General features: G+C 45.6%; 1 protein-coding gene across 1 annotated transcript in view; it reads left to right on the top strand.

The window, feature by feature from the left end:
- The first annotated feature begins 7,900 nt into the window (after positions 1 to 7,900).
- The window catches only part of ONECUT2 (one cut homeobox 2), a 65,436-nt gene continuing 62,152 nt past the window's right edge, over positions 7,901 to 11,184 (top strand). Inside the window, exon 1 of the mRNA XM_051969583.1 lies at positions 7,901 to 9,748. Within this exon, the coding sequence (XP_051825543.1) occupies positions 8,566 to 9,748 (1,183 nt within the window). The 5' untranslated portion in view covers positions 7,901 to 8,565. The remainder of the gene's footprint in view (positions 9,749 to 11,184) is intronic.

Below are 11,184 nucleotides of genomic sequence, written 5' to 3'. Positions count from 1 at the left end.
GAAGGGAAGGGAAGGGAAGGGAGGAAGGGAAGGGAAGGGAAGGGAAGGGAAGAGAAGAGAAATGAAGGGAAGGCAAGGGAAGGCAAGGGAAGAGAAGGCAAGAGAAGGAAGGGAAGGAAGGGAAGGAAGGGAAGGAAGGGAAGAGAAGAGAAGAGAAGAGAAGGAAGGAAGGGAAGGGAAGGAAGGAAAGGGAAGGGAAGGGAAGGGAAGGGAAGGAAGGGAAGGGAAGGGAAGGAAGGGAAAGGGAAGGAAGAAGGGAAGGGAAGGCAAGGGAAAGGAAGGCAAGGGAAAGGAAGGGAAGGGAAGGAAGAAGGGAAGGGAAAGAAAAGAAGGGAAGGGAAGGGAAGGGAAAGGGAAGGGGAAGAAGAAAAGGAAAAAACCAGTGAAAAAGCAAAGGAAAGAGGGGAAAGAAAAGGGAAACTATTTGGCATGTTTGTAGATCACTGGAGTTGAGGTAAGGGAATCTTTCTGCTCTTTATGAGAGCTATGACTTTCTTCTTGGGAATCGGGATTTGGGCTGAAAAAAGACAGTGGTCCTTCGCCCCACCCCCCACCCCACTGCCTCTCTTACATCCCTACCAGTCTCGAAGTCGCTTCTGCCACGGAAAAGACAGTTCCCTGCGTAGGGTTTAGGGATTTTCTCTTTACCAAGATCAGAGCCACACCAAACCATCAAGTGACTAGGGAAAAGAGCTCTTGTCAGCTTGTCAACAAGTCTCCCAACTCTCACGTGCCCCGAATATACTCCAGGTGGGATATGCGGCAAATCTGAAAAGGTGTTGTCAGGCTTATTTCTGGCTACTGTCCCACTTTGTTGGAACCCTTCATACCTGCTTTGAGAGTTCAGTCCGAAGTTTAAACTAGCTGCTAAAACCAGCACAAATATGAATATGTACAGCTCTTCGAAAAGTGATTTCTTTCTTAGTTTACGAAAAATAGTTCAAAACACTCCGCTTTGCGAATTTTAAATTTAAAAAAATTCCACTGCCTTTTAGAAATATAACAAAATTCATTTTAAAATGACATATAAACAAAGAAAGGCTACTGAAAAATCTGAGCCCTTGATTTCTATCCCAGAAGCACCAAATCAAATCCCTCAAGTTATTTACTTTTCTAAGCAGAGTTCCCTCCCCCCAAAAACCTCGAACATCATAAAATAAAAATAAAGGAAATTCATATTATTAATCAGCATATATAAATAAATGTTCTTGAACTCCAACCTGGTTTCTTAAAAGGTTTTCGAACACAAAAGGAAAACGATTGACATTTTAAAGATTAAAATCCAGTAGATTTTTTTGTCTTTAGTGAAGCCAACAGGAAATTTTGAAGACTTTAAAAAATATTCTTCGTTACAAAAACGATGTAAACGCAATTTAAAATATACAAAGCAAAACAGATGGAAAGAGTTTAGAGCCTCTTTTCCCTAGGAGTGAAGGGGGACTTGGGGTCTTTATTTTCCCTTCCTCATAGCTGAATTTCCTTAATCCAAAACGGTCATTTTCAGAGCACATTCTACATTTCAGGAGAAAAATTAAATGCGACTTCCGAGTTTGGTGTCTTAAGGCCAACTTGAAAACATCCCCACTTTCAGAGAGTTAAATGTATCTTTTTTTTTTTTTTTTTTACAGCCAACTGCAACTTTTGCCTTTCTTTAGAAAAGGCAACAAAAAGATTTCATGCATAACTTGACCAGAACAAAGAGACCTCACGCCAGTTTTCCTTTTGTAGGGTGACAACCCGACGAGAGGAAGAACTTCATTTTAAGCCCACTTGAAATGTTAGTTCTGAAAATCCACTTTCAACAGATCGAGTGTTGCCAAGAGGCTGCGGGCTCCAACGCAGGCACGTTCGCTTTGGGGAAACAAAGCTGGGGCTGCGATGGGAGGGAGTGTCACTCAGGAAAACTCCGAAGGAACCTTTTTTAAGATCTACTAATAAGTTGCGAACAGATGTGTGTGTGTGTGTGTGTGTGTCCTCATGAGTATGTCTAGTATATAATCTGAGTCTTTTTTCCCGTCTTTGCCTTCACTGACTTAAAAACAAACTTAGCTTCCCTTCCCTGCCCTCTTTTTCTTGGAAGCCCATTTACCCTCGGACAGCAGGCTTGGTCCTTGTCGCAGCCAAGGCCTCTGTGAGGAAGACAAACTGAGCACTAAGGAAACAATGTAGTAAAAGTGTGAAAGAGTCGGGACACGAACTACAATAAACTAAGGTAAGGAGCAGAGGTTCCACATCAGATACCCAGAAAAACCAAAGAACAATACTTGTCAAAGTTGTGTTTCCTTTGCGTTACTGATTAAAGACAACCTCTCTCTTCACTAAACACTTTCTTTAAAATGGGGGGAGGGAGAATAGAGAGGAGGAATGTGTCGGTTCTGAGAAACAGTAGAAAAGTGGCAGCGGAAAGGGATAGAAAGGAGGGAGGAATTTTTGTATATCAGAGAAGAGTGCCATTCCTGATGGAAATTAAAGCAATCCGAACAATTCCTTCTCCCTTGAGGGACAGTAAGGGTGTGTGTGTGTGTGTGTGTGTGTGTGTGATAGAGGGAAGGGAGAGAAACAGAAAGAGAGAGAGAGAGAGAGAGAGAGAGAGAAGAGACAGACAGACAGAGACAGAGAGAGAAACAGAGAGAGACAGAGAGACAGAGAGAGACACACACAGAGAGAGAGAGAGAGAGAGAGAGAGAGAGAGAGAGAGAGAGAGAGAGAGAGAGAGAGACTACCACTATCTCTCCAACAACACCACTGCCTTCCTCGCCTTCCTTTAAAAGGCAAATCGCAAAGTACAGGAGTGTCCTATAGAGAAAAGTTTGTAAGATGTGGGACTTCACTGAAAATTCTTTTCAGAGTTCTATCTGCCATCCTGCCACTGCTACTTACTGCACTTACTTGCAGCACTTCCTTTCGCTCGTCACCCCTTAACCCTCAGTACAACTCATCATACTCTCCAGTCCTAACTCTTTGAATGGGGAAAAGTTTCCGAATGGGATGGAACCCAATCAGTGTTGGGACTAGAGAAGATACTACAACCTGCGGTGTCCCAGCCAGTCAGTAATGGTACCTCAAATGCCAGTTTTTCTTTTGCAGGATGGCAATTCAGCAGTGAGGAGGAACAGAAGGAGACTTTTGAAACTTGCTAAACTAGTTGATTCTCCCCATGTCTTTTGGTAACAGAAAAGTTACCGTTTTCTCTTTAATAAAGAAATTCTTTATTGTATATGTATATTGCTCTGGACATCCAAACTTTCCAGTTAAAAGAAAAAAGCAGGGGTGAAGGAAAATAATAACTGAATAGAGTTTAATATCTTATTATTCCTTCCAAAAATATTTTTCCCTTTCCAGGTAGAATTTTAAAGTTGCCATTAATTTCTGGGCTGAGATGAAGAATCGGGATTGAAAGGAGAGCTGGCTTGGTGTTTTTTTAGTCTTCCCCAACTTCTTCCACCCCACTGTGTTCACCCAACCAAGGCTACTGAAAGTATAACTTCCGAAAAAGGAGAGATTATCGGAAGTGCCTGTGCCCCACTCCTACAAGCCCCTCCTGCCCTCAAGACTTGTAAAATTATTGAGCCTTGGTCTCTCAAACCCGTACACTCGATAGAGAAAGTGAAAAAGCTCTGTGCCTAAAAAGAAGAGTCTATTTCTCCTCTATCATAAGGATCTCCCCTTTCCTTAAAATTCCCTTTCGGTATTGAAGCTTCATTTGTTGTCAGATTCGTCTAAGTGCTGAAGGCCTTTCTGAAAAACCATTACCATTCAATGACTGGAAAATTGCTCTCATTCCTTTAAAAAAGAAAAAAAAAAAAAAAAAAAAAAAAAAGAGGCTGCAGCGCCGACAATAACAAACAACCGACAACAAAAACTTTCTCCTGTAAATTCTCGCCCGCAGAATTACAAAGGAAGGATATTGACTTACCCCCAAATGGCTGATATGTGTTGGGGGGGTGCTTTTTTTTTGAAGATTTCTGTTTGGTAGCTGCACAGACAGATGCAATTCATAGGCGAAGCTGATTGCCAGAAACGCTATAGATTAGCATGGGGTCTGCAGCACACAGATCCTGATCAATATCCCTACACTCACACGCCAGATGGTTTGGGAAAGGACAAAAATCAAATAGTTCAAATCAACCCACGATTATGTCTTTTTGTGCTTCTCAGCTCAACCTAGCAGGAGCAAAAACGTGTTCTGAGATAGGTCCTGCCAAAAACAAAAATTGCAGGTATTTTCAGCGTTTGGGAGGCGAGGGGGATGGGGGAAGGAGGTGAGGATCCAGCAGTCCTCTTCCTCTTATTTCTGTGGTTGTTGGATAAAAACAAAGCTGGTAGACTACTTAGCTCAGCTTTAACTTGTTAGTCTGTTTATTTTTCTTGCATAATTTATAGGCTTCCTCATTTAATTAAATGTTCTTTTCTAAATGCCCATTAGAGCTAAAAAAAATATGTCAGGATGCAAAGAGGTGTAAAAGGCTCAGATTTTTAGTTTAACATCACTTCCTTCCAACGTTGGCTCAATTCTTCCATGTTAAAATTAGCGGGGAAAAAATCATATTTTTGGTGAATGCCTTTTATTATATATGCATATTCTGTACTTTTGACTCATTTTATTGTCTGATGAAATATGGAATCCACCCTCCGATAGCAACATGCTAAGCTCTGAATTTTTCAGTTCTTCATCTTATTGCTTTTCCCAACTGCTTAGTCAAATCCTAACACTGAGCGAAATGCATTGTTCACATGCTACGTTTTAGTGCAGTTCATCAATGAATCCAACGTTCTCCAAAGGGGAAGAAGGGAAGGTGATTTACTCCAATTAAAAGGACACAACTTCTGTACTTCTCTACCTCCAAAGTATATCATCTAAGCTACCAATGCTCGAGGCAGTAAGCACTTCCCCCCCCCCCTTTATTGAACCTTATGAAAAATAAATAACAATAGGCATCAAAGCCTTTTCAAATCGTATTATTTCGAGAGGGTTGTTAGGATTAGCAATCACATTTATTCCAAAAGAGATAAAAATTTGTAGTTTAAAAGGGAGGGAGAGAGGGAGGAAGGGGGGGGGAGAGAGAGAGAGAGAGAGAGAGAGAGAGAGAGAGAGAGAGAGAGAGAGAGAAGAGAAGAGAAGAGAAGAGAAGAGAGGAGAGTGGGGAGATAGATTGAGATTCAAATTGTTTCACTAAAAAATTAAGACACCATCTATGCCAGCATATTTATTTTACGTTTAAATGTGGCTTAGGGGTTGCAAAACAAAACTCTGAGCCACCAAGAAAAATACAATGCGAAAATCTGCTTTATTGTAGTCCAAAGAAATTATACACAAAGAAGCCAATACGTTTTCATGATTTCCCTGAGATCTTCAATATTGATCGCAAGGGGGTGGGGGGAAGAGGGGGCGGGGCAGGGTCAGGAAGGAAGGAGGGAGGGATGGTGGGAGAAAGAGAAGAGGAAGGGGAAGAGAGAAAGGGGGGGTGAAGAGGAAAGGATAACTGAAGAGGAAAGGAGAGAAGAGAGGAGAGAGAGAGAGAGAGAGAGAGAGAGAGAGAGAGAGAGAGAGAGAGAGAGAGAGAGAATGAGAATGAGAATAAGCAACTCACCTTTAAACTATAGCTCGTAGCACGTGACTACTTCCAGGGATACGGAACTAGAGTTCACAAGATTGTATCTTAATTGTATGGGAAATTAATTAGTTTATGATGCATGATTATTTTAAATATGACATACATACATATGCATACATACGTATTGGTGTGTAAGGAAAGAAAGAGTGAACGTGTTTGAAATTCGGTTTGAAGGAAGTGCCTTCCGCCTAGTGTTTTTAAGCAGTCACAAGATGTTAAATCCTGAATTCAGCACAGATAGCTAACGACAAAAATTAAACAGTCACAGATTCAGAATAGAGCCACAGAACCAGCATTCAGTCTTCATTGTTTAGCGTTATTAGTATTAACAACAACAGCAATAACGAACATCTCCCTATCACAAAGTGGTTGTGATTCCTTCAACTTTTCATTTTTAACATGGGCGAGCTCAAAGGTGAGCTGATTAAAATTAGCAAATTAAATGAGCTTGCAAAGAGATAGGTTAAGAGTAGCAGGTGTTAGAAGATGTTAGTAGGGAACTGAGTAAGAGATATGAGAGTAGAAATAAGAGACCTTAGTTATTTACCTGTCGAGTGCTTGCAACAACAAAAAGCACACGTCTCTCGATATAAAGACTCTGGGCCTGTCTCTTCTATAGAAGATCGGTGCCTCAGAAAAAGTCCATTTGAAAGTGTGATTGGTAATATGTTGGCCAGAACTCGATAAAGTTGTTCCTATGAATAACTTTACTGTATACTCCTATGACAGGATGACATGTATGATCCCCCCTCCCCTTGCAGATAAAAGAAAGAGAAAGAAAGACAGGCAAAAAGGTCAGTGAGAGTAAAACGTGTTTTCTAAATGAATTAAACCTTTCTCTGCCGTCAAAGAGGGCACATACAGTATTTCGGGCAGTGTCCTTGTTTTCTTATCAAGTTTTCTCTAACAGCTGGAAGTGGTTGGAGGGGGCTGTCTTAGGGAGACCCCCTGCTCTTCTTTTGACAGCTGATCAAAAGAAAATAGGTCACGCTTCTCAAACTTATGTCCACCCTGTCCTTAATTACTGTCTCTTTAAACAAAGGCAACATCTGCGCAACCTCAGCGAGCTTGAATCTTCAGAATCAAACAGAAAACACAACTGCCAGGGAAGGAAGGAAGGAAGCAGGGAAGGAAGGATCTTTACTTTTAGGCATTTCAAATTGGGCTCATGGTCTCCCTGACTTTTCTTGCTCCAGACCCAATTTCTTTGAAGCTGCATTGTCATTCTGGGGATTCATGGGGTCTTTTTAATATTGTTATTATTATGATGTGCTTTCCAGGTTTACTTTGGGTTTTCACAATAATAGTTCTTTTCAAAAAATCCGGTTAAAAATCACGGACGCTATTCAAGTTTCAAAGACTCAGTAAAATGACGTGTGTGTGTGTTGTGAAGGTCCATGCCTAGGAGTAAAATCAGCCTGTAGCATCTGAGTTATTTGCATATTATGTGCTTCAGTAGAAAGTTTGCTCCTAATTAGTGACAGCAACTATATCCCCAACTCCTCCCACTCTAGAGCCAGCCTCCCTTCCCCAGACCCCTTCCCCTTTATCCCTTTCTCCCAGCTGGTGAAGTCAAGTGCCTTAAAGAAAAGCTCCCAATCACCTTAAAATTGTTGGGACGAGGTTTTCTGAGTTCTACTTTTTGCTTTGCATCCTTGCAGTAGTCCTTAGACTCGCAAACAGGAGATTTATGAGCATGTCCCGAAGTTTAATGAATTTTATTGGGTTAACTTTGCATGCAGTTTGTCTGACGGTGCCTTGTTGCCTACAGATTTCAATCCGTCACCTTCAGTTAGCTGGAAGCCTTGGAGAAGGAGTTTATCTAAAGCAGTAGATTATACATGCCTCTTCCCTGTAACTTACAGGGAATTTAAATACGAGTGCCTGGGTTTTAATAGGGATAGACTCTTCTCCTCTTTGCTTCTGACAATGCTAAAAGATGCTTGTAAGGATTTGTGTGTACGTTTGTTTTTATACCAGCCTAACCAGACCAGAATGTCGTTCTAGTTTATTAGATGCAGGAAAAGATCTCAGTTCCTTAGGAAAGAAATTCCAGAAATATATTTCCCCCAAATCCCAGATTAATGTTTAGCAAATGGAAAGGAAAAGGAATTGTATCTTTAATCTCTCTCTCTCTCTCTCTCTCTCTCTCTCTCTCTCTCTCTCTCTCTCTCTCTCTCTCTCTCTCTCTCTCTCTCTCTCTCTCTCTCTCTCTCTCTCTCTCTCTCTCTCTTTCTCTCTCTCTCTTTCTCCCTCTTCCCCCGCCCCCCCCCCACTGCCCCCAGCCTTGACGTTTGATTCCAGTAGCAAAGAAGAAAAAAAAAAAAAAAAAAAGGTACCGAAATCTCAGCCAAACATGAAACCTTCAGTCCCGCCTCTTCCCTTTCTCATTGGAGCGTATGTCTACACACCCGGCTCGTTTAAAACTCTCCAGCTCTCAGCTGGTTGGTAGCAACGTCCATCTTGCTGAAGCCCAGCCCAGCCTGAGGGAGGGTAGGTTGTTAGAGTAGCAAACCCCTTCTGGACAGCTCCAGCTTACCCAAACAGAAGACGTAAGAGGAGGAAAGGGCTAGGACATGGCGAGGAACTGCACTGGCCCGTCTGATAGAGACCGGTGATTCCCTCCCTCCCCATCCCCCCCTCCCCTCCCTTTCCCCAGACTCACACCCCATCCTTCCCTACCCCACCCCCATTCCCTTACACACACACGCATACACACGCTTGCGCGCGCACACACACAGACACGCCACATACACATACACACACACAAACACACACACTCACAACCGAGAGGCCTTATTCACCACCTCAACACCAAGCCCTCCCCCCAACGCTGAATCCCTCCCCCCAAACAAGCATCTTGCAAACTCTCCCTCACCCACCTCCCAACCCTGCCCCCCACCCCTACCCTCACCCCCACCCCCGCCGCCCCCGGGCCCCGATGGACTGAATGAAGGCTGCTTGTACCGCCTATCGATGCCTCACCAAAGATCTAGAAGGCTGCGCCATGAACCCAGAGATGACAATGGAAAGTATCGGCAGTTTGCACGGGGCAGCCGGCGGCAGCAGCGGCGGCGGCGGCGGCGGCGGGGGCCCGGCCCATGAGCAGGAGCTGCTGGCCAGCCCCAGCCCTCACCACACTAGCCGGGGCGCAGGCTCGTTGCGGGTCCAGCCTCCTCACCAGGACCTGGGCACCGCGTCCTCCCGCTCAGCCATGGTGACCAGCATGGCTTCCATCCTGGACGGGGGGGACTACCGTCCGGAGCTGTCCATCCCACTGCACCATGCCATGAGCATGTCCTGCGACTCTTCCCCTCCGGGCATGGGCATGAGCAACACCTACACCACGTTGACGCCACTCCAGCCCCTGCCGCCCATCTCGACCGTCTCCGACAAGTTCCACCACCCACACCCCCACCACCACCCGCACCACCACCCACACCACCACCACCACCACCACCAGCGCCTGTCCGGCAATGTCAGCGGGAGCTTCACCCTCATGCGGGACGAGCGGGGGCTACCAGCCATGAACAACCTCTACAGCCCCTACAAGGAAATGTCCGGCATGGGGCAGAGCCTGTCTCCTCTAGCAGCCACCCCTTTGGGAAACGGGCTGGGCACTATCCACAACTCCCAGCAGGGCCTACACAACTATGGGCCCCCAGGGCACGACAAGATGCTCAGCCCCAACTTCGAAGCCCACCACACTGCCATGCTAGCCCGAGGGGATCAGCACCTCTCCCGGGGGCTGGGTACCCCGCCCGCTGCCATGATGTCGCACCTCAATGGGATGCATCACCCGGGCCACGCGCAGTCCCACGGGCCCGTTCTGGCTCCGAGCCGGGAGAGGCCGCCCTCCTCCTCCGGCTCGCAAGTGACCAACTCGGGACAGTTGGAAGAAATCAACACCAAAGAAGTGGCCCAGAGGATCACTGCTGAGCTGAAGCGCTACAGCATCCCTCAGGCGATCTTCGCCCAGCGGGTGCTGTGTCGGTCTCAGGGGACTCTTTCTGACCTGCTTAGGAACCCCAAACCTTGGAGTAAACTGAAATCTGGCAGGGAGACCTTCAGGAGGATGTGGAAATGGCTACAGGAACCGGAGTTCCAGCGGATGTCCGCCTTACGCCTGGCAGGTAAGCCTGGCATACACTGGGCTGAGCAAACGGCAGTGCCGCAGAGTGTTATAGCAGCTTTTTTATCCCGTGTGTGTGTGTGTGTGTGTGTGTGTCTGTCTGTCTGTCTGTCTCTGTCTCTTTCTCTTTCTCTTTCTCTCTGGTGTCTGGTTCTATTTTCTGTTTTCGTTCTTCCTTTTTACCCTTCTCTCCTTTTCTGATTTTTTCTCCCCTCCTCGGGTTTCTCTGTCTGAGAATTGACTGAGACCCCAGCCTGAAAGGATTATACTCCTTTCCATTCTATATCCCACACTCCCAACGAATTTGATAGATTTTTGCTTGTTTTCCCCACTCTCGCCGCCTTTCCTGCTCCTGATTTGGTCAGCGCCCCAAGCAGAACGCCTCCGGAATGGCTTGGGTCAACCCTCCCTCTACCCAGCACAATAGTCTGGTCTGCCGGGAGACCTTTGACTGTAACAATTCGGCGCTGGTCACATTCTAAACCTCTTGCACTTGAAGTCCTTCTTTCAGACAATGCAATTAAGCTGACTGGGCTGCCCTGTCTACTTCAATAAAGAGGCACCAAAGGGGGGCTTTCTTCTTAGAAGGGGAAGCCTGCCCCTTCGCCCCCCATCCCCCCTCAAGCAAACTTCACTTTGCACAATTGGGAAGCAAAGTATTGTAAGTGCTCTGTGCGGGCTGCTTGAGCAAAGAAGGCACTTCCAAAGCATCAGAAGCTGCTTTTAGATCTTGCATTGGGGCCATATGCCTTTCCCAGGAGTTTGGTTTTTTTTTTTCCCCCTGAACGCCAGAGCCAATTCCCTTGTGCTGGATAACGCTTCAGTAATCTTTCTAATGAAGTTCGGGAAGGAGAATGCTGGGGCTGTCGCATTAACATCGTGGGGTGGGGGGACGCGAGACCCGGGAAGTCATAAATATATGCCTAACCTCCTCACACATACACCTCTACTTCGCCTACTTCGCACTGAGCTTTTCCCAGGCAAAGGTTGGCTGCTTTGATGGCGAGCGCCCTCCTCCCCTCCCCAGGTGCTAAGAGATTAAGATGCAAGTTAACGCATCTACAAGTAAAGCTGCATTCTCTGCCTTTGCTTTAAACAGTAGCTGATTGTGTGAGGAGTCGCGGGATATGGATTCGCAGCCCAAGAAGGGGACAATTATGTTGGGCATATTGTTCTAGTGAAACATGAATTCCTTGTGCTCCCTCTAGTGGCAGAATGGAGAGTTACAGGCTTCTATTGTTCTAAGATGTCAGAAATCTGCCATTAAGGTTGTTGGGGTGCTGGAGTGGCGGGGGGAGGAAGAAGGGAGAGAAGAAGAGGCTATGTGGCGCGAGTTCAAGAAGGGGAAACCACAGTTCTAATGACTTGGAAGTAAAAGTCCTTTTGGCAATAAACTCGGAACTGAAAGTAGCGAGACACTCAGTCATTGTGTAAACG

The sequence above is a fragment of the Antechinus flavipes genome, chromosome 1 (genome assembly GCF_016432865.1).
Source record: "Antechinus flavipes isolate AdamAnt ecotype Samford, QLD, Australia chromosome 1, AdamAnt_v2, whole genome shotgun sequence".
In the NCBI taxonomy this organism is placed as follows: Eukaryota; Metazoa; Chordata; class Mammalia; order Dasyuromorphia; family Dasyuridae; genus Antechinus; species Antechinus flavipes.
Note: the sequence above shows the minus strand (reverse complement) of the source record. Positions and strands in the feature narration are given on the sequence as shown.